At 44.8% G+C, this 18,600-nt stretch overlaps 1 protein-coding gene across 9 annotated transcripts in view; it reads right to left on the minus strand.

The window, feature by feature from the left end:
* SCARA3 (scavenger receptor class A member 3) overlaps nt 1–18,600 on the minus strand; it is a 53,617-nt gene that overhangs the window by 17,461 nt on the left and 17,556 nt on the right. For 7 of the 9 annotated variants that reach the window (XR_003520632.2, XM_027598000.2, XM_027597999.2 and 4 more), the window contains 4 exons: nt 12,741–12,839; nt 11,441–11,560; nt 6,823–6,921; nt 4,620–5,663 (listed from right to left, as the gene is read on the minus strand). Coding sequence is in view for 8 of the 9 variants with exons in the window: in XM_027598000.2 (XP_027453801.1) it covers nt 4,620–5,663; nt 6,823–6,921; nt 11,441–11,560; nt 12,741–12,839 (1,362 nt within the window). In the remaining variant the exon portion in view is untranslated. The remainder of the gene's footprint in view (nt 1–4,619; nt 5,664–6,822; nt 6,922–11,440; nt 11,561–12,740; nt 12,840–18,600) is intronic. The other 2 variants (XM_027597997.2, XM_027597994.2) reach the window with 1 other exon arrangement.

An 18,600-nucleotide genomic window follows, 5' to 3' on the forward strand; every position in this document is an offset into this window, starting at 1 on the left:
GGAGGGACTGCAGAGATTAGTGCCCCCACCAAGAACTTGAAATTTGCCAATTTGGCCAGTGCAGAGGACAGGTGGACCTTGGCGAATGACAGTGGATTTTCCGAAGCTGAACCAGGTTGGGATTCCAACTGTAGCTGCTGTACCAGAGGCAGCTTCATTGCGTGAGAAAATTAACACATCCCCCGGATGCAGCTATTTATTTGGGAAATGCTTTTTTGTCCATACCTGTTCATAAGGCCCACCACAAGCAGTTTGCTTCCAGCTGGCAAGACCAGCAATACACCGTCACTGTCCTGCCTCAGGGGATCTCAGTGCTCCAGCTCTATGTCATACTTCAGTTCATAGGGAACTTGTTCTCCTTTGCACTACATTGATGATATTATACTGATTGAACCTAGCGAGCGAGTAAGTAGTAGCTCGCTCTTTGTGAGACATTTATGTGTCAGAGCAGGGGACAGAAATACGACAAAAATTCAAGGGTCTTTGGGGCGCCTGGGTGGCTCAGTCGTTAAGCGTCTGCCTTCAGCTCAGGTCATGATCTCAGGTTCCTGGGATGGAGCCCTGCATTGGGCTCCCTGCAGGGAGCCCCCTTCTCCCTCTCTCCACTCAAGCTCTCTCTCTCTCTCTGTCTCTCTCAAATAAATTTAAAAAAAAAAATTCAAGGGTCTTTTACCTCAGTGAAAGTTTTAGTGGTCCAGTGATGTGGGCATGTTGAGATATCCCTTCTAAGGTGAAGAATAACCTGTTCCATTTGGGCCCCTCCTACAATTAAAAAAGAGGCACATCTAGTGGGCCTCTTTCGATTTTGGAGGCAACATACACATTCCTCACTTGGGTGTGCTACTCCAGCCCATTTACTGAGTGATCTCAAAGCATGCTGGTTTTGAGTGGGACCCAGGACAAGAGAAGGCTCTGAAACAGGTCCAGACTGCTGGTTAAGCTGCTTTGCCACTTGGGCCATATGATCCAGCAGACCCAATGGTGCTTAAAGTGGCGGTGGTAGATAGGGATGTTTAGGGCATTTGGCAGATCCCTATAAGTGAACTGCACTATAGACCCTTAGGATTTTGAAGCAAAGCCATGCCATCCTCTGTGGATCACTACCCTCCTTTTGAGAAACAGCTCTTGGGCTATTAGAGGGCTTGGGTAGAGACTAGATGCTAGCCAAGGACCATCTAGTTACCATGAGACCGGAGCTGCCCATCTTGAACTGGGTACTTTCTGACCCACCAAGTTATAAAGCTGGGCATACAGAGCCACATTCCATAATCCAATGGAAGTGGTATATATGTAATCAGGCCTGAGTAGGCCCTGAATGCACAAGTAAGTTACAGGATAAAGTGGCCCAAATACCCATGGTCCCCACTCCTACTATACTACCTCCTCTCCCAGCCTGCACCTACGGTATTATGGGGAGTTACCAATGACCAGCTGACAGAGGAAGAGAAGATTCTGACCTAGTTTACAATTGGTTCTGCATGATATGCAGGCATCACTTGAAAGTGGACAGGTGCTACATTACAACTTGAAGGGACTTCCCTGAAGGACAGTGGTGACTGAACACCTTCCCAATGGGCAGAACTTCTGGCAGTGTACCTGGCCATCGTGCTTGCTCGGAAGAAGAAATTATCAGGTGTGTGATTATAACCTGCTTCATGGGCTGTGGCCAATGGTTTGGCTGGATGGTCAGGGACTTAGAAGAAACACAATTGGAAAACTGGTCACAAGAAATTTTGGGGAAGAGGTATGTGGCGAGTCCTCTCTGTAGGGGCAAAAAAAATGTGAAGACATTTGTGTCCTCTGTGAATGTTCTCCAAAGGGTGAGCTCAGCAGAGGAGGATTCTAATAGTCAAGTAGATATAGCACGACTTATTCTGTGGGATACCAGTCAGCCTTCTGTCACCCCTGTCACAGCCCAGTGGGCTCATGAACAAAGTGGCCACGATGACAGGGATGGATTTTGTGCATGGGGTCAGCGACATGGACTTCCAGTCACCAAGGCCAACCTGGCTATGGCTACTGCCAAGTGCCTAATCTTCAACTGCAGAGACCACGAACAAATCCCCAGTATATGGCACCATTCCACAGGGTGATCAGCCAGCTACCTGGTGGCAGGTTAATTACACTGGACCACTTCCATCATGGAAGGGGCAATGTTTTGTTCCTGATGGATTAGAAACTTACTCTGGATATGCATTTGCCTTCCCTGCATGAAGTGCTTGTGCCAAAAAATACCATGCAGAATGCATTATCCACCATCGTGGTATTCCATGGTATTCCAGTGTAGCATTGCTTCTGATCAAGGAAATCACTTCACAGCAAATGAAGTTCAACAATGGGCCCATGATCATGGAATTCCCTGGTGTTACCATGGTCCCCACAATCTTGAAACAGCTGGCTTGACAGAAGATTGAAATGGCCTTTGAAGACCCAGTTCCAGGGCTATAGCTAGGTGGCCATATCTTGCAGGGCTGTATATGGTCTGAATCAGTATCCAGTATATATGGTGCTGTTCCTCTGATAGCCAGGATTCACTGGAACTGGGATCAAGGGGTGGAGATGGGAAAGACACCACCCACTATCACCCCTAGTGACCCACTAGCAAAATGTTTGCTTCTTATTCCCACAATCTCATGCTCTGCTGGCTTAGAGATCTTTGTTCCAAAGGAAGGAATGTTTCTGCCAGGAGATACAACAATGACTCCATTGAACTGGAAGTTAAGACTGCTGCCTAGTCACTTTGGGCTTCTCACGCCTCTGAATTAATAGGCAAAGAAGAAGTTATTGTGCTGACTGAGGTGACTGATCCTGACTACCAAGGAGAAACTGGACCACTACTCTAAAACGGAGGTAAGGGAGAGCATGTTTGGAATTCAGAAGATCCCAAAGAGTGTCTCTCGGTGCTACCATGCCCTGAAATAAATTCAGTGGAAAACTACAACGGCCCGGTCCAATCTAAGAAGGACCCTAGATTGGGAATGAAGGTTTGGATCACCCTACCAGGTAAAGAATAACAACCAGCTGAGGTGCTTGCCAAGGGAAAAGAAAATACAGATGGGTAGTGGAAGGAGGAAGTTATAGATACCAGCTATGACCATGTACTCCTTGTCAAGAGTATTTCTTCCTTGTTGTGTTATAAATAAATAAATATATATATATATATATATATACACATACACACATATGTATAGTATTTTTGCTTTCTTCCCTCTCTTATCCCCTTGTCATGTAACATAAAACATAAAATATATTGACTTTATATCACAGTATTGTTAACTTTATGTCATAGTATATAAATTATGAGATATCAAAGGGAAAGGTAAATATCCCTCCAGGATTTTACCTTCTCTTCTGGGGAAGGGGTTAGTGTGGTTTTGGTTGTACACAGGATACTCGCATCATGAGCATTAGGCAGAACTGTAACCTTGTTAGTATCTCCTTTTGGGGATTAAGTATTATTTAAGGAGATGTGTATGGGTGCCAAGTTGACTTGTGATGGTTAATTTTATGTGTCAACTTGACTGGACCACCGAGTCGCCAGACATTTGGCCAAACATTATTCTGGGTGTGTCTGTAGGAGTGTTTATGGATGAGACTAACATTTAAACTGGTACTGAGTAAAGCAGATTGTTCTCCTCAATGTGGCGGGCCTCATCTAATCAGTTGAAGACCTGAATAGCACCAAAGACTGACCCTCCCATAAGTAAAAGAGAATTCTCCTGCCTGATGGCCTTCAAACTCCCCATCATCTCTTCCTGTTCTACAGCAGCATCTGGCCTTCCGACTCAAACTGGAACAACAGTTGAGCAGATTTTGGACTTGCCAGCCTCCCTAATTACATGAGAAAATTTTTAAAATAATTTCTCTCTCTCTCTCTTATTGGTTCTGTTTTTCTGGAGAAGCTGACTAATGCAGGGGTGAGATGAGAGAAGAAGAGAACATCAGAGTAATGAACATCCCAAGCGGCAGGTGGCTGAGCACCCCAGTGATGGGGTGGAAGGGAGAAAATGAGAAAACAGAGTTTCCAAGATGAGGTCTCTCTATTTCTCTGTGTGGACCCAATCAAACAAATCCACGTACGAAAATCCAGTTTTGTATGGCAGGCAAAGTTATGAGTCATAGCACCTTTACAAAAGAGGTTTGTAGGTACAGTAGACCTCCCTTATCCGTGATGGATATGTTCCAAGACCCCCCTATATAGCTTGCTTTTTCCTATATATACTTACCTATGATAAAGTTTAATACATAAATTAGGCATTTCGTGAATGTTGTCTTGCTCTCTCTCAAAATATCTATGGTACTGCATTTGCCCTTCTTGTGATGACCTAAGATGATAAAAGGCCTAAGCAATGAGATGAAGTGAGGTGAAGGATGCAGCCGTTGTGACATAGCATTAGGCTACTATTGACCTTCTGCGGATACCTCATTAGGAGAAAATTGAAACCACAGATAAAGGGGAGCAACTGTGTTTTAAAGCTTCCAGTTGCCCTAGGCATCAGCTACAGGATTGCATGAGCCTACCAAGACTTTTGCCTGAAACCAGGTACTTCTGCGTCGGGCAAGATCAGCACAGCCCTCTGAGAGCTCCATAGCAGGTGTGGCCCAAGTCTGGCTCTTACCTCTTAGGATGGTGACGTTTTGAAGGATTTCTCCATGCTGCGTGTCCACAGCCTTCATCTCCTCCACGATCATGGAGAGGTTGCGGACATTGAAGTCCAGCCGCGCACTGAGCAGGCTGAAGTGCTCCCGGAGCAGGTCTGTGGTGCCCAGCATGAGGGAGACAGACTTATTCAGGTAGTAGAGCTCCTCGGCATGGGTGTGGAAGCCCAGCGTGCAGGAGAGCCGCACATCGTCCAGGTACTTGAGCATGCTGTGCACGTGGTTGTCGGTGGCATTGATGTTGGTGAAGATGGTGCTGATCTCGATCTCATGCGAAGTCATGCGTCCTTCTAGTGTCTCGAACCTCTCCACCGTGCGGTTCTGGGCATAGCGGGTGTGGTATTGCAGATCGTGCATGTTCTCTTCGTGGTCGTCCAGGAAGGACGAGATGTTATCCAGCTGCAGCTGCAGGCCCATGACCTGCAGCACCAAGTCGTGCATGCTCTCGGCATTCTGGCTGATGCGCTGGGAGGAGACCCCCAGGGTGGCCTGGATGTTCTTGACCGCTTCTCCGGTCTTGGCTGAGGTGGTGCGCAGGGTGCTGAAGAGCCGGGTGTAGTTTTGCCAGTCGGTGACAATCTTCTGGAGGGTCAGGGTCTCCTCGTCAGTCTTCCGCCGGATCCCGTGGATCCACTCCGAAGTCTGCCCCACGGTGAAGTTGATCTGGTGGACTGTAGCCTTGACATCATAGCAGTCCTGGGTGAGGTCCTTCAGAGAGAGGTCCAGGCCGGCTGTGGTGGCCTGCCAGCCTCTCACCTGGGCAAGAAAGAGCCCCAGAGACTGGTTGACTTGGTGGATGGAGAATGAACAACTGCCCATCTCCTGGGAGATCTGACTGCTGGTGGTGGAGAGCAACTCGTGGGTCTGAGAGGTCTGGTCCAGTTGCACCTCCTGGGCCAGAAGCATCTTCTGAATTCCCTCCAGCTCCTCCTGCAGTTTTCTGATCTCTTGCTCCAGCTGCCCAGCCTCGTGGCAGAAGGAACAGTTGTTTGGGGCTTTCAGATCTTCAGGGGAAAGAGACAACATTTTGAGTTGCAGAAGGATCATAGGACAAAACTTACTCCTTTACCTATTTCAGAGCATAATGGATTGTCAAGTGGCTTCCCAATCCCTCTTCCTATCCTAGGCCTGCTAGGAAATCCTTTTTGGGAAAGCCTTACCATCTCTATGAAATATTATTTTACCAAATGTCTTTACTCTGACCTGAAATGTAGAAGTGGGGACATTTTTTTCCATCTCGCCACCAAATTCTCGAGAATATATCTTCACAACTTTCTAAGGTTGCCAAGAACCACCCATTTACACTTTATCTAAGTATTTCTCCAAGTATTTTTACATTTGTTATCGATAAACTTATGGAGAAAAGATGGTGTGGGGATTATTTCTCCCTGTGACAGTCAAGAAATGAGGCACAGAGAAGAGGCTTGCCAAATATCACTCAGCTAGTAGTTTCTCTTTCTGTCAGGGCAGGCCACCTCTACACTTTCTATTGTGGCTCCTTCTGTCTCAGTCTCAGAACGAGAAGGTCCCTGGTTAAAGCAGGAGATAAAGAGGATTATGAATTGGTAGGGTAGGGTAGGGTAGGGTAGGGTAGGGTAGGGTAGGGTAGGGTAGACTTACCAAGAGGCTTTGGAAGGTCTTAAAATTAATTTCTGGGTGGCTGGGTGGCTCAGTCGGTTAAGAGTCTGACTCTTGATTTTGGCTCAGGTTATGATCTCAGGGTCCTGGGATCAAGCCCTGGGTTGGGCTCCCTGCTCAGCGGGGAGCCTGCTTGTCTCTCTCTCTCTCTGCCCCTCCCCCTGATTGCGCTTGCGCTTTCTCAAATAAATACATAAATCTTTAAAAAATAATAATAATCTCAGATACATAAGAATGACTGAGGACTGGAGTGTCTTTGGGTTCCTTCTCTACCTGTAGGCTCCGGCTAGATCCGTACCACTCACAGAAGCCCTGACCCCAGTGCTGGGTGAATCCCAGGGCAGCAGCCCTCTCTGAGTGGACAGGGAGGAAGGGAGCCATAGCTGCCTTTCCCTTGTGCCTGGAAGGTTGGTGAAGGCTGCCCTACTCCAGGGCACCATGGCCTGAGGGGGGACACTTACCCCTCCCCCATTAATACTGGTCTTCCTTCATACTCATGAGCACACCTGGATGCTGGACACTTACCCAGTCCTTGGAGATTTTCCTGCATAGACATAAGCTTCTTGTCATAAATGGCCTGGGCCAGGGAGATGTCTTCTGAGAGAGAGTCCACTTTCCTGAAAACTGTATGGGAAAACAGATGAGAAACTGGGGCAGGGTCTTAGTTCAGAGAAACGGCAATCATTTACTAAGAAGTTATTTTTACCAACCTCTCTGCCATCAAAACCGTTCACCCTTCTATGGGGCTTTTCAGTGGTGGTAAGGGAAGATGCTTCTTATGGCCAGAGTTCGTCATGCATTCCTTAAAAATATATATCTACATCTATCTATAGATCTAGGTAGATCTATATCTCTTTATATATCTCCCTTAAGTGTTTACATGTATGTATACATACACTTGTGTGTATATGTGTGTGTGTGTGTGTGTATGTGTGTGTGTGTGTGTGTGTATATGTGTGTGTGTGTGTGTGTGTGTGTGTGTGTGTGTGTACATATATATCCCCCTCCAGATTTTAAAACTAGGACCTGACCACAGGCTAGACTAGAATAGGGAAAATTAAGGGAAAAAAAAAAGCACAAAAAGAATATAAAAATTATTCTTAATCCTACCACTGAGAGATAATAGCCATCAATATCTTCGTGTATCTCTTAGACTCTTACTTATCTCCATAACCACTCTGTAGTTACATGGATATATGTATATTTTTTTAGAAAACAATAACAGAAACCTGGAATGTTTGGAATATCTCATTTATTTTCTTTCATTTTGCTTCACTGGTATCATGTCATGGATGTTTTCCTATTGAGGTTTAAATCACTTTTAAGATCATTAATTTTAATGTCTGTATCATACTCTATATAAACGACTCAGCAATTATATAAAAATCCCCTGTGGTGGGGGGGGCCCTTCTGAGCCTACAAATAAAACTTGATACGTAAATATGAGTAACACTTGTTCCTAGAAATAATCCTTATATTTGATGGGTGTGTGTATATGGTTATTCTCTTAGGATAAATTGCTTGAAGTAGAATTAATGGGTCGAAGGGTATTAATATTTTTGAAGTTGGACACAGGGTTCCAAAGTGACCCCTAGGAAAGATTTTACCAGCTTATACCAGCTTCTCAGGGGTCAGTGCCGGCCAGGGGTTAGAGCACATCTGGGCAGCAGCAGGATCCCTGGCTTTCTCTAGCAAACGCCTGGCTGGATGGGGAAGTGAGAGTAGAGGACGGGGTAGACAAGATGCTCCCCACAGAGCCTATGAAGGCAAGTCCCGGGGGATGGAAACAGCCCCAACAGGAGAGTTGGGGAATGCAACTTCTGGTCCACACTTGCCCCAGATTTGTTGGGTATCTTCAGGCAAGTCAGTTAGTCTTTCTGCAGCTTGACTGAATCATCTGTAGAAGGAAAGTATGAAGCTAGATGACTTCTAATGTTCTTCTCAGCTCCAAAATTCCATTTTTTTTTGGAATCTCTGGCCTTTAATTAACATTGTACATCTCAGAGCTGTTGAGACTTAAATACTAGCAGTGACATGTTGAGAGATCCTAGGAACAGTTCCCTAGAGTTTATAGTATTTATTATTCCATTTGAGCCTTCCCCAAGTTAAAATTGCTTATATAGATGGGGGGAACAGAGGTGTAGAGAGACTGAGTGACTTGGATTCCTATCCTAACGCTTTATAAAGTCTTACGTCCAAGCCAATAGCCAAGGGCTCATTCATGTAATTCACCCTGTTCATTTCTTCACTGTGCATTTCAAGATTTGTAATCACATATTAATTTGTTTACTGTTTTCCTTACTTTTTAGATCTTATTTTTTTCTCATCCTTTCACAATTATGTCTTTTAATGTATACTAAAAAAGTACACATATATAATTTGTAAATAAATAGGTATATTTTACAGGCGTGAGATTATCATTTTTTTCTTTCCTATTATGTAAGTATAAAAATTTTCAAACACAGTAATCAAGGCTTGGACAGTGACTATCCTACTTGTAGGTAGGTAGTAGGTAGTAGTGTATCTGCTGTCTACATTCTATAGTCCACATTTTACTGTATTTACTTTCTTGTACATCTGTCCAGTTTACCTTTTTATCCATTCATCAACCCATCTAGTTTTTTGATGTATTTTATTTTATTTTTTCTTAAAGATTTTATTTATTTATTTGACAGAGAGAGACAGTGAGAGAGGGAACACAAGCAGGGGGAGGAGCAGAAGGAGAAGCAGGCTTCCCGCTGAGCCAGGGAGCCCCATGCGGGGTCGATCCCAGCACCCCGGGAGCATGACCCGAGCCGAAGGCAGACGCTTAACAACTGAGCCACCCAGGCGCCCCTGATGCATTTTAAATCAAACTTTTTACTGATGGGGTACACGGTCAAAAAAAGTTCATAGGTTATTGCTCTAGACCTAGGGTTGGCAAAGCAGGATCTGCATGCCGAATCTAACCCAGGGTCACTTTGTTGGAACAAAGCCATCTCCATTCATTTACGTATTGGCTCTGGCTTTACGATGGCAGAGTGGTTTTGACAAAGACCATGTGTGGCCCGTAAATCCTAAAATATTTACTACCTAGCCCTTTACAGGAAGTTTGCCAAACCTTGCTCTAGATTATAAGCCCCATAAAGACAAGGCTTATGTTTTATTAAGCAGTATATGCCCAGTGCCTAACACGGTTCTTGGCTTATAGTATGCATGCAACAGATACCCAATTAAATAAGTAAGTGGATTTTCCAAGTCCCTATGAGGAAGACTGATTTTGCTCAAGACTCTGGACTTTATCCACAGTCCTGACCATAATACCTTGACTAGGACTGTCCACATATATACTCACAAATCTCTACTCATTCATTTGACGAATATTATTGAGCACCTACCAACCAGGTCAGGATGGTGTCGGCTCTGCTCTAGGGACTGGGGATACCCAGGCTGGAGGCAAAAACAAAAAGGAAGCCTAAAGTTCTCCCTGGATGCCCCGAATGCACTCCTCACTCCCAAATTATTATGATCTTCTGCTCATTCACTCTGGATCTTAGGGCAAATCATTTCACCTTCCCAGATATGTGGAATGAGGTTGGCCTCCCGTTTCGGGGCTCGTTGAGATGATTTGTGGATATCATGTATGCGATAGGACCTGGCACCTGGTGGGCACCCCATCACTGTCCACACCCTCTGAAGCGGGTCGGCGCCTGAGTTCCACTCTGGGCTCAAGCCTGTGGCTCCCGGAGCTTTATTCATGGTCCTGCAGATGTGGAGAGCTGAGGCCCTGTAAGGCCCGGCCAGCAACAGACTTGGGAAGTTCCCTGACGTCCAGTTTGCTACCTCATAATGGTGGACAGCCGCTCCCCCCTCCTCCCCTGGCAGGATCTGGGCCCCTTTCTGAGAAGCCAAACCCCGTGAAGTGATTTAGTAGAAAGAAGTAGGGCTGGATGGGGTGAGGCGCTTGGAAAGTTCTTGAATCAATGGTCCTCAAACCTGGCTGCACACTGGAATCGCCCGAGGGACTTCTATAGACTAGCAAGGCCAGGGTCCTACCCAGAGATTATGGTCTCACTCATCTGGAGGGAGGAGCTCTGGCGTCAGTATTTTCAATGCTCTTTGAAGGGTTAGAATCCCCCAGACAAAATGGAGAACCGCTCTCTCTGATGGTGAAATGGGAGGGACCTTGATGTTCCTATCACCTGGTACAAAGTAGGTGCTTGGCTTCTGTTGGAGTAGTTAAAACCTTCAGCACTGCTGGGACAGGACTAGAGTGTCTATTCTAGTGTCTAGTGTCATTAGCATGCCGGCCTCTTGTCCTCAAGCCAAGAAAGACAGTTGCTGAATATCTCTAGCCAGGCCCGGGACCAGGTGCCTCCTAGACTAAGGCACCCCCACCGCCGCCCCCATTCCTCACTTGTCTCACCCGTGTCCCGGCCTTGTCCCCAGTGTCTAGTCCATCGGAACAAACAAACTATTGGCCTCCCTTAGTAAAGACATCTGGATTTTTTCAATCTGAAGCTGACTGGCTTGGGACTGCAGCAAGAAGCCGTCAAATTCATTTCCCTCTGTTTAGCATGATCTATTAGCATTCAGAAGGCAGAGGTTGCCCGAACCTGGCTGTGTGCCATCATCTGGGTTGTCTACCATAGCCCTACAAGCTGTGTTGTGTATGACAGCCACCACACTCCAGGTCCCTAGCCTTCACCTGCAGGGCTCCGCTCTAACAAGTGAGGTCCAAGTGAGACTCAGGAATTTGCATTTTAACAAATACTCCGGGTGACCTTGATGCAAGCAGGCATCCAATCCCACTTTGAGAAACACTCACAAAGACCATTGGAAGGACCTTCGAAATTGCCCGATCCAGGGATCTCAGCCCTGGATGTACATTACCTGGGGTGGGGCCCACACACCAGTATTTTTTCAAAGCTCCCAGGTGATTCTAACGTGGAGCTGAAACGGGGAAACACGGGGCTGGTCCTGTCCTCTCATCTTACCAGTAGCAAAACAGAGGTCCCGAGAGGGGAAGGGCCTTGCTCAAAGCGAAACAACTACTTACGGACTGGAAATCAGAGGCCCGTCTTTGAAGTCTGAATCAAGTATGAAGATTCCCCAGCCAGAAAGATGCTGGCCTACCCCGAGGCTGCGGGGCACCTGCACTCACCAAGGGAGGCCAGCACGGCCACGGCCACTAGGAGCAGGGCCAGGAAGAGGTAAAGAATCCGCACCGATGTGTGCAAAGACAGGTTCTTCTGGCAGCGGCTGCAGCGGGGCCCCGGCCGGTCTGTTGGGGGACAAAGGAGACCAGTGGCTGAGGCTGCAGGTGAAGGGCCAGGTTCATGTTCCCGCTCCAACCTATCTCATCACCTCTCAAACCAGCCTCAGAAAGGGAGTTGTTCTCATTCTCATGTCTGCCCATCTCACCATGTTCTCGCTAGGTCCTCGAGCTTTTAGCAGTAGAAGAGACCAGAGTTGGGGTTTTCAAAGAGCACCCCCATCAGTGCCATCCTCTCTCTTAGGGCAACATCAGTGGGCCCAAGGTGTAGGGAAACACCTCTTCCTGACACATTGGCCTTATGATGGTCCACAACATGGGGCAACCGGCCTGTGTCACCATTGGGTGTATAATGTGTCCCACTGTGCCTAGGATATTCTGGGCTTTAGCCTCGAAAGATCTCCTCTTGTGGAATTCCTCAGTATGGGGCCAACCAGTCACACACCCTGGGAAACCCCTCAGCCCCCAAACGTCTCAGGTGACAAGGAGTTCTCCTGGAAACGGAACAAACGGTTCCAGCCCACCGGCTGGGTCCCTGGTATGGAAGAAGAAGGAAGCCCGGTGGCCAAGGTCCAGTGGGAATGCAACTGTGAAACTGTTGTGACATTTCTAAGGCAGATTTGACTTTAGCTGCACCTTATGTGTACTGGGAACATTTAAAACTCTTGATGCCCCTTTCATACTCCAGACCAAAAGGAATCAGAATTTCTGAGGGCTGGTCACAGGCTTCCTGGGGTGATTACAATATACAGCATGGGTTGAGAATAGCTATGCTAGTCTATCCTGAAACCCACCCAGAAACCCTCCTCTAAGGAACAGTTCAGGTGGCATTGGTTTCTGAGATGATCCATTATCCATCACGTGGGTCCTGAAGGTCAAGGGCATGAGCCACTTGGGTGGCATGGGGTATGGTGAAGGGGACAGTTCTGGGCCAGTTAGAGGACAGGCCCTGGGGGAGATGGCAGAGGTCCCTGACTGGTCTCAGGAGGAGCCCTGGAGACAGATGTCACTTGTGTCAAACTCTGACATCATCTACACGGCATAACCCAGGATGATGCAAATCTGCCCTTCTACCCTCCAGGGAGTAGTGAAGAAAGGACAGCCAGGATTTTGAAGCCATGTGGAGCGATAAGTCACCAGCCTGGGGATAGGGACAAGGAGATCAGAGGGCAGCCCCCAGGGCCCTTACCCTCTGGTGTGCATGGGAAGGTCGGCATGTCCTCGTCGTCACCAGCCAGCTCCTCTTCTGTAACACACAACGCATCTCCATCGCCGGTGGCCGACCTCACTGTGATGGAGCCAGTGCGGTCAGACCCGGGGTGGGAACCTGGATCCACACCCACCCCTCTCCAGCTGCCCCAATCCCCACACCCCAGGCCCACTCCTGCCCTTGAAGCCAAGTCAGCCTGCTGGAGCTCCGGGTGGCCAGACAGTAAGCAGAGGAAATGGGAAAGGAGGTAAGAATCAAGTGACTGAGGAATTGAGATATCCCAACAGGTGTGAGTAAGGAGATGTTACGATCTCCCACAAACCAGTAAAGATACACAGGCCAGCTCAACTGCCTGTTCTCTTCCACACCTTGCTCAAACCCTTGGGGTGGAATAAGAGCCGGTTGTTTGATCCAGCTCAGCATCCTTCCATTTCCCGGCAAGTGGTAACACAAGCCGAATTCCCTTGCTCCAAGGTCAAGGGTGAATCTGCAAGACTCTGCATCCAGCCCAGCTGGGGGCCTGCAGAGAGGAGGAAGTGGGAGCCAAGAGGATAGGAGATGGTCACAGACCTCTGCCTCACACACTGCCTCATCCAGGATCTGACAGGGTGTGGAAGGGACCATGGGAGGAGTAGGTCTCATGTGGGAAGGCTGATCTGGTACTGGTTCCCTGGGATCATGTGTTCCTTAAATAAGACCTAGGTGATGGATTCCCTCATTCAGAAGAGTGTTCTTGTTACCCGGACACCTCATACCTCCTTCTCTTTACAAGACCTGGTCTTTTGTAAATGAGGAGGAGAAAGATGCCCAAAATAGGCAGAGTGAGCCAAATTTCCAAGTGGCTGTTTAAGAATTAAGGTAACCAGTACTTTTGCCCTGGGAAGTGTGTGGGGGGCAGGGAGATGTGCAAACTGATCATGACAACCAAAGTCCTGGGAGATGTCTGTTGAGGGGATTTTTTACAACTATGCCTCAGGGCACCTGGGTGGCTCAGTGGGTTAACCGTCTGCCTTCGGCTCAGGTCATGATCTTGGGGTCCTGGGATTGAGCCCCACACTGGGCTCCCTGATCAGAGGGGAACCTGCTTCTCCCTTTCCCTCAGCCTCTTCCCCCACTTGTGCTCTCTCTCTCTCTTTCTCAAATAAATAAATTTTTAAAAAACAAACAAACAAAAAAACTATGCCTCAAAATCCAGAGGCAATAAAAGAAAAAAACTGATATATTTGACTATATGATAATAAAATGCTTTTGCATGACCAAAAAACTGGGAGAAAATATTAACAGTACATATTACAGATAAAGAGCTAATATACCAAGTTTATAAAGAGCTTTAAAAAATTCAGGAAGTGGAATGAATTCAGTAGTCACAGGATGCAAAATCAATGTATAGAAATCTGCATTTTTTTTAAATGTAAGTGCCACACTGGGTGTGGAGCTCAATGCAGAGCTTGAACTCACGACCCTGAGACTGAGACCTCAGCTGAGATCAAGAGCCACCCAAGCACCCCTGTTGCATTTCTATACATTAATAACGAAGCAGCAAAAAGAGAATTAAGGAATCTATCTCATTTACAATTGTGCCAAAACCAGTAAGATACCTGGGAATGAACCTAACCAAAGAGGTGAAAAACCTATACTCTGAAAACCATAAAACACTGATGAAAGAAATTGAAGATGACCCCAAAAAATGGAAAGACCTTCCATATTCATGGATTGGAAGAACAAATATTGTTAAAATGTCTATACTATCCAAAGAAATCTACACATTTAATGCAATCCCTATCAAAATACCAACAGCATTTTTTACAGAACTAGAATTAACAATCCTAAAATTTGTATGGAACCATGAAAGATCCTGAATAGTCAAAGCAATCTTGAAAAACAAAACTGGGAATATCGCAAAGCTAAAGTAATCAAAATGGTATGATACTGGCACAAAAATAGACACATAGATCAATGGAACAGAACAGAAAACCCAGAAATAAACCCATAATTATATGGCCAATTAATTTTTGACAAAGGAGGAAAGAATATGCAATGGGAAAAGGAGAGTCTCTTCAACAAATGGTGTTGGGAAAACTGGACAGCTCCTTGTAAAACAATGAAACTGGACCTCTTTCTTACACCATACACAAAAATAAACTCAAAATGGATTAAAGACCTAAATGTGAGACCCGAAACCATAAAAATCCTAGAAGAGAGCACAGGCAATAATTTCTCTGACATCAGCTATTATGATCTTTTTATAGATTTGTCTCCTGAGGTAACGGAAACAAAAACAAAAATAAACTATTAGGACTACATCAAAATAAAAAGCTTCTGCATGGTGAAGGAAACAATCAACAAAACTAAAAGGCAACTTACAGAATGGGAGAAGATATTTGTAAATGACATACAGAAAAAGGGTTAGTATCCGAAATATATAAAGAATGTATAAAACTCAACACCCAAAATATGAATAATCCAATTAAAATGGGCAGAAGACATGAACAGACATTTCTCCAGAAGAGACAACCAGATGGCTAACAGACACATGAAGATGCTCAGTATCACTCATCATCAGGGAAATGCAAATCAAAACCACAATGAAATATCACTTCATTCCTGTCAGATGGCTAAAATCAACAATACAAGAATCGTAAGTGATGGTGAGGATGTGGAGAAAAAGGAACACTCATGCACTGCTGGTGGGAATGCAAATTGGTGCAGCCACTGTGGAAAACAGTATGGAGGTTCCTCAAAAAGTTAAAAATAGAGCTACCCTATAACCTTATGATTCAGTAATCACCTTACTGGGTATTTACCCCAAAAATACAAAAACACTAACTCAAAGGGATATATGCACCCTGATGTTTATTGCAGCGTTATTTATAACGGAAGCAGCCCAAGCATCCATTGATAGATGAATGGATAAAGAAGATGTGAGATATATATATAGATATATATATATATATCTATATATATATCACATGGAATGGAAACTCATTCAGCCATAAAAAGAATGAAATCTTGCCATTTGCAAAAACATGGATGGAGGTAGACAGTATAATGCTAAGAGAAATAAGTCAGTCAGAGAAAGACAAACACCACATGATTTTATTTGTATATGGAATTTAAGAAATAAAACAAATGAGGGGTGCCTGGATGGCTCAGTTGGTTAGGCGTCTGACTTTGGCTCAGGTCATGCTATCAGGGTCCCGGGATTCAGCCCCGAGTCGGGCTCCCTGATCGGTGGGGAGTCTGCTTCTCCCTCTGCCCCTCCCCCTGCTCATGTTCTCTCTCAAATAAATAAATAAAATCTTGAAAAAAGAGAAAAACATCCCCTAAACAAATGAAAAGATGTTCAACTTTATTCATAAGATAAATGCAATTTTTAATTTTTTAAAAAAGTTTATTTATTTATTTTTTTAGAGGTGGGGGAGGGACAGAGGGCAAGGGAGAGAGAGAATCTTAAGCAGCTCCACGCTGAGTGTGGAGCATGATGTGGGGCTCAATCTCACAACCCTGAGATCATGACCTGAGTGTAAATCAAGGGTCAGATGCTTAACCAACTGAGCTACCCAGGTGCTCCAAGGTAAATGCAATTTAAAACTACAGTGTGAAAACATTTCTCACCCATCAGATCGCCAAAAATGCAGAGGCTGACGATACACTCCATTAGTCACACTATGGGGAGTTGGGGTGGGAATGCAAATGGCCCAGGTCTGGTGGAGGGGAATTTAACAATATACACTTGCCCTTTGACCCCACAATCACACTTCTATGAATTTATCCATAATATACACCTCCAACAATCTGAAAACATATATGACAAGGTTATTCACTGCAGGATTATTTGTAATTGCAAAAACTGAGAACTATCTAAATGTTCAACTATGGGAAATTGGTTAATATACTATGGTTATATACACACAGTGGGACTCTATGCAGCTATACAAACAAATAAGGAGATCTCTATTCACTGATATGGAGTCATTTCCAGGGGATATTAAGTAAAAACAGCAAAGTGCAAAAGAGTATATATAGTATGCTACCTTTTTTGTGAGAAAGAAGGGAAAATAAGAAAACATGCATATATCTGTTCATCAGTAAAAGAAGAAACACAGGAAGGAAAAAAACAAAAAACAAAAAGTTGTTTCCTACGAAGGATGGGGTAGGGGAAATGGGGTGGTAGGGGCACAGAAGGAATGGCATTTCTCTGAGTGAAACGTTTGGCATAGTTTTGACTTTTGAAAACATATTAACGTTTTACATATTCAAAAAATTAAATTTTATTGACGAAAAAAATACCCCACCTGGAACCAAATGAACTTTACTTACATTCTGAAGGAATACAGTAAGCATACTGGAGCGGGTTGGGTGGGAAGGAAAGAAGAACTAATCTAATAAATGGGCTAAGATTATTTAATCTAAGTAAACTAAATTAGTTTTGACTATGCAGTCTCTGGGATATGGCAGGATATAATTGGGGAAGAAGTGCAAACAAATCTTAAATTTCTAAGGTAATTTCATTTATTATTGTAGCATGGGTAAAGCAATTCTGAAATTATTTTAGATTAGTTCAAGACTGAGCAAATGAGGGACGCCTGGGTGGCTCAGTCGGTCAAGTGTCTGCCTTCGGTTCAGGTCATGATCCCAGGGTCCTGGGATCGAGTTCCTCGCTCAGCGGGGAGCCTGATTCTCCCTCTGCTGCCATTCCTCTGGCTTGTGCGTGCTTGCTCTCTCTGACAAATAAATAAATAAACTCTTAAAAAAAAAAAAAAGACTGAGCAAATGAGTAAATGCTTTGATGTGGTGTGGACACAGGGTTTTTCATTATGGAAAAGGGGACCCAGAATTACACTTCCAGAAATTACACTTCCAGAAATATGAAACGGGGAGACAAGAAAGAACCCTTGGGGATGGATTGAAATCGAAGGTATCAACATAAACTCATAAGTTCTAATATGTATGGGTATGTATATATTCACGCTTATGTGCATATACAACATGTATATGTATCTGTATATATAAGTTTACATATACATAAACTTCGCTGAAAGGTCTAGGAAGCAAAGACACTGAAATTGCAATGAACACTGAGCAACCCAGATCTTTTTTGTGAGAAAGATCTTGGTGGCTAATACCATTTCCCACTTGAAAAAAGCCAGAGATCCTTGGAGAAATGGCTCATTCTAGGGTTGGGGTAGAAGGTAGGTAAAAGATGAATCTGGAACATCTTATTTCAGAAATTAAAAGAATGCTAAAAAAATGATAAGGGCATGTCATAAGGAAACAGAAACCATCCTGAAGATGTCCTCACTGGCCAACTCTGGAATAATTTGAGCCCTAAAATAATTAAGTATAATAATTCCATTATAAGTCATTGAAAAAATAGGAATTCATGAATCCATACCACTGATAGATAGATGATAGAAAGAAGGGCTCTTCCTTTTTTTTTTTTAAGTTCCTAGATTATTAATCCTCTCTTGAAAAATCTGCACCATCACCACAGATAAAGTCACCGCGGAATCTTTACTCCTTCTGTTGTCCAATTCCCAGCTCACTGTTTGCCAGCACCAACCCTGGCTTTGCAGTCTCTCTGACTTTCTCCATTCTGTTCTTGGACTCCGCTCCTTCCCATTTTCTTGGGGTCTTTTTCTTCTCATACAGGCTGTATCTTGCAAGTCTATGTTTGGGTTCATTTTTCTTTGCATAATCCACGGACTCACAAGTCATGTCAAAACCAGGTGTCTTACCACCACCAAAATGTGTTCTGAATCCAAATATAAAGAGGCTATCTGGTGTGGTGTTATATATTTTGGCGAGATTTTCCCCCAATTTCTGTCTTAGGTACTGT

This window comes from Zalophus californianus, chromosome 2, assembly GCF_009762305.2.
Source record: "Zalophus californianus isolate mZalCal1 chromosome 2, mZalCal1.pri.v2, whole genome shotgun sequence".
Taxonomy (NCBI): Eukaryota; Metazoa; Chordata; class Mammalia; order Carnivora; family Otariidae; genus Zalophus; species Zalophus californianus.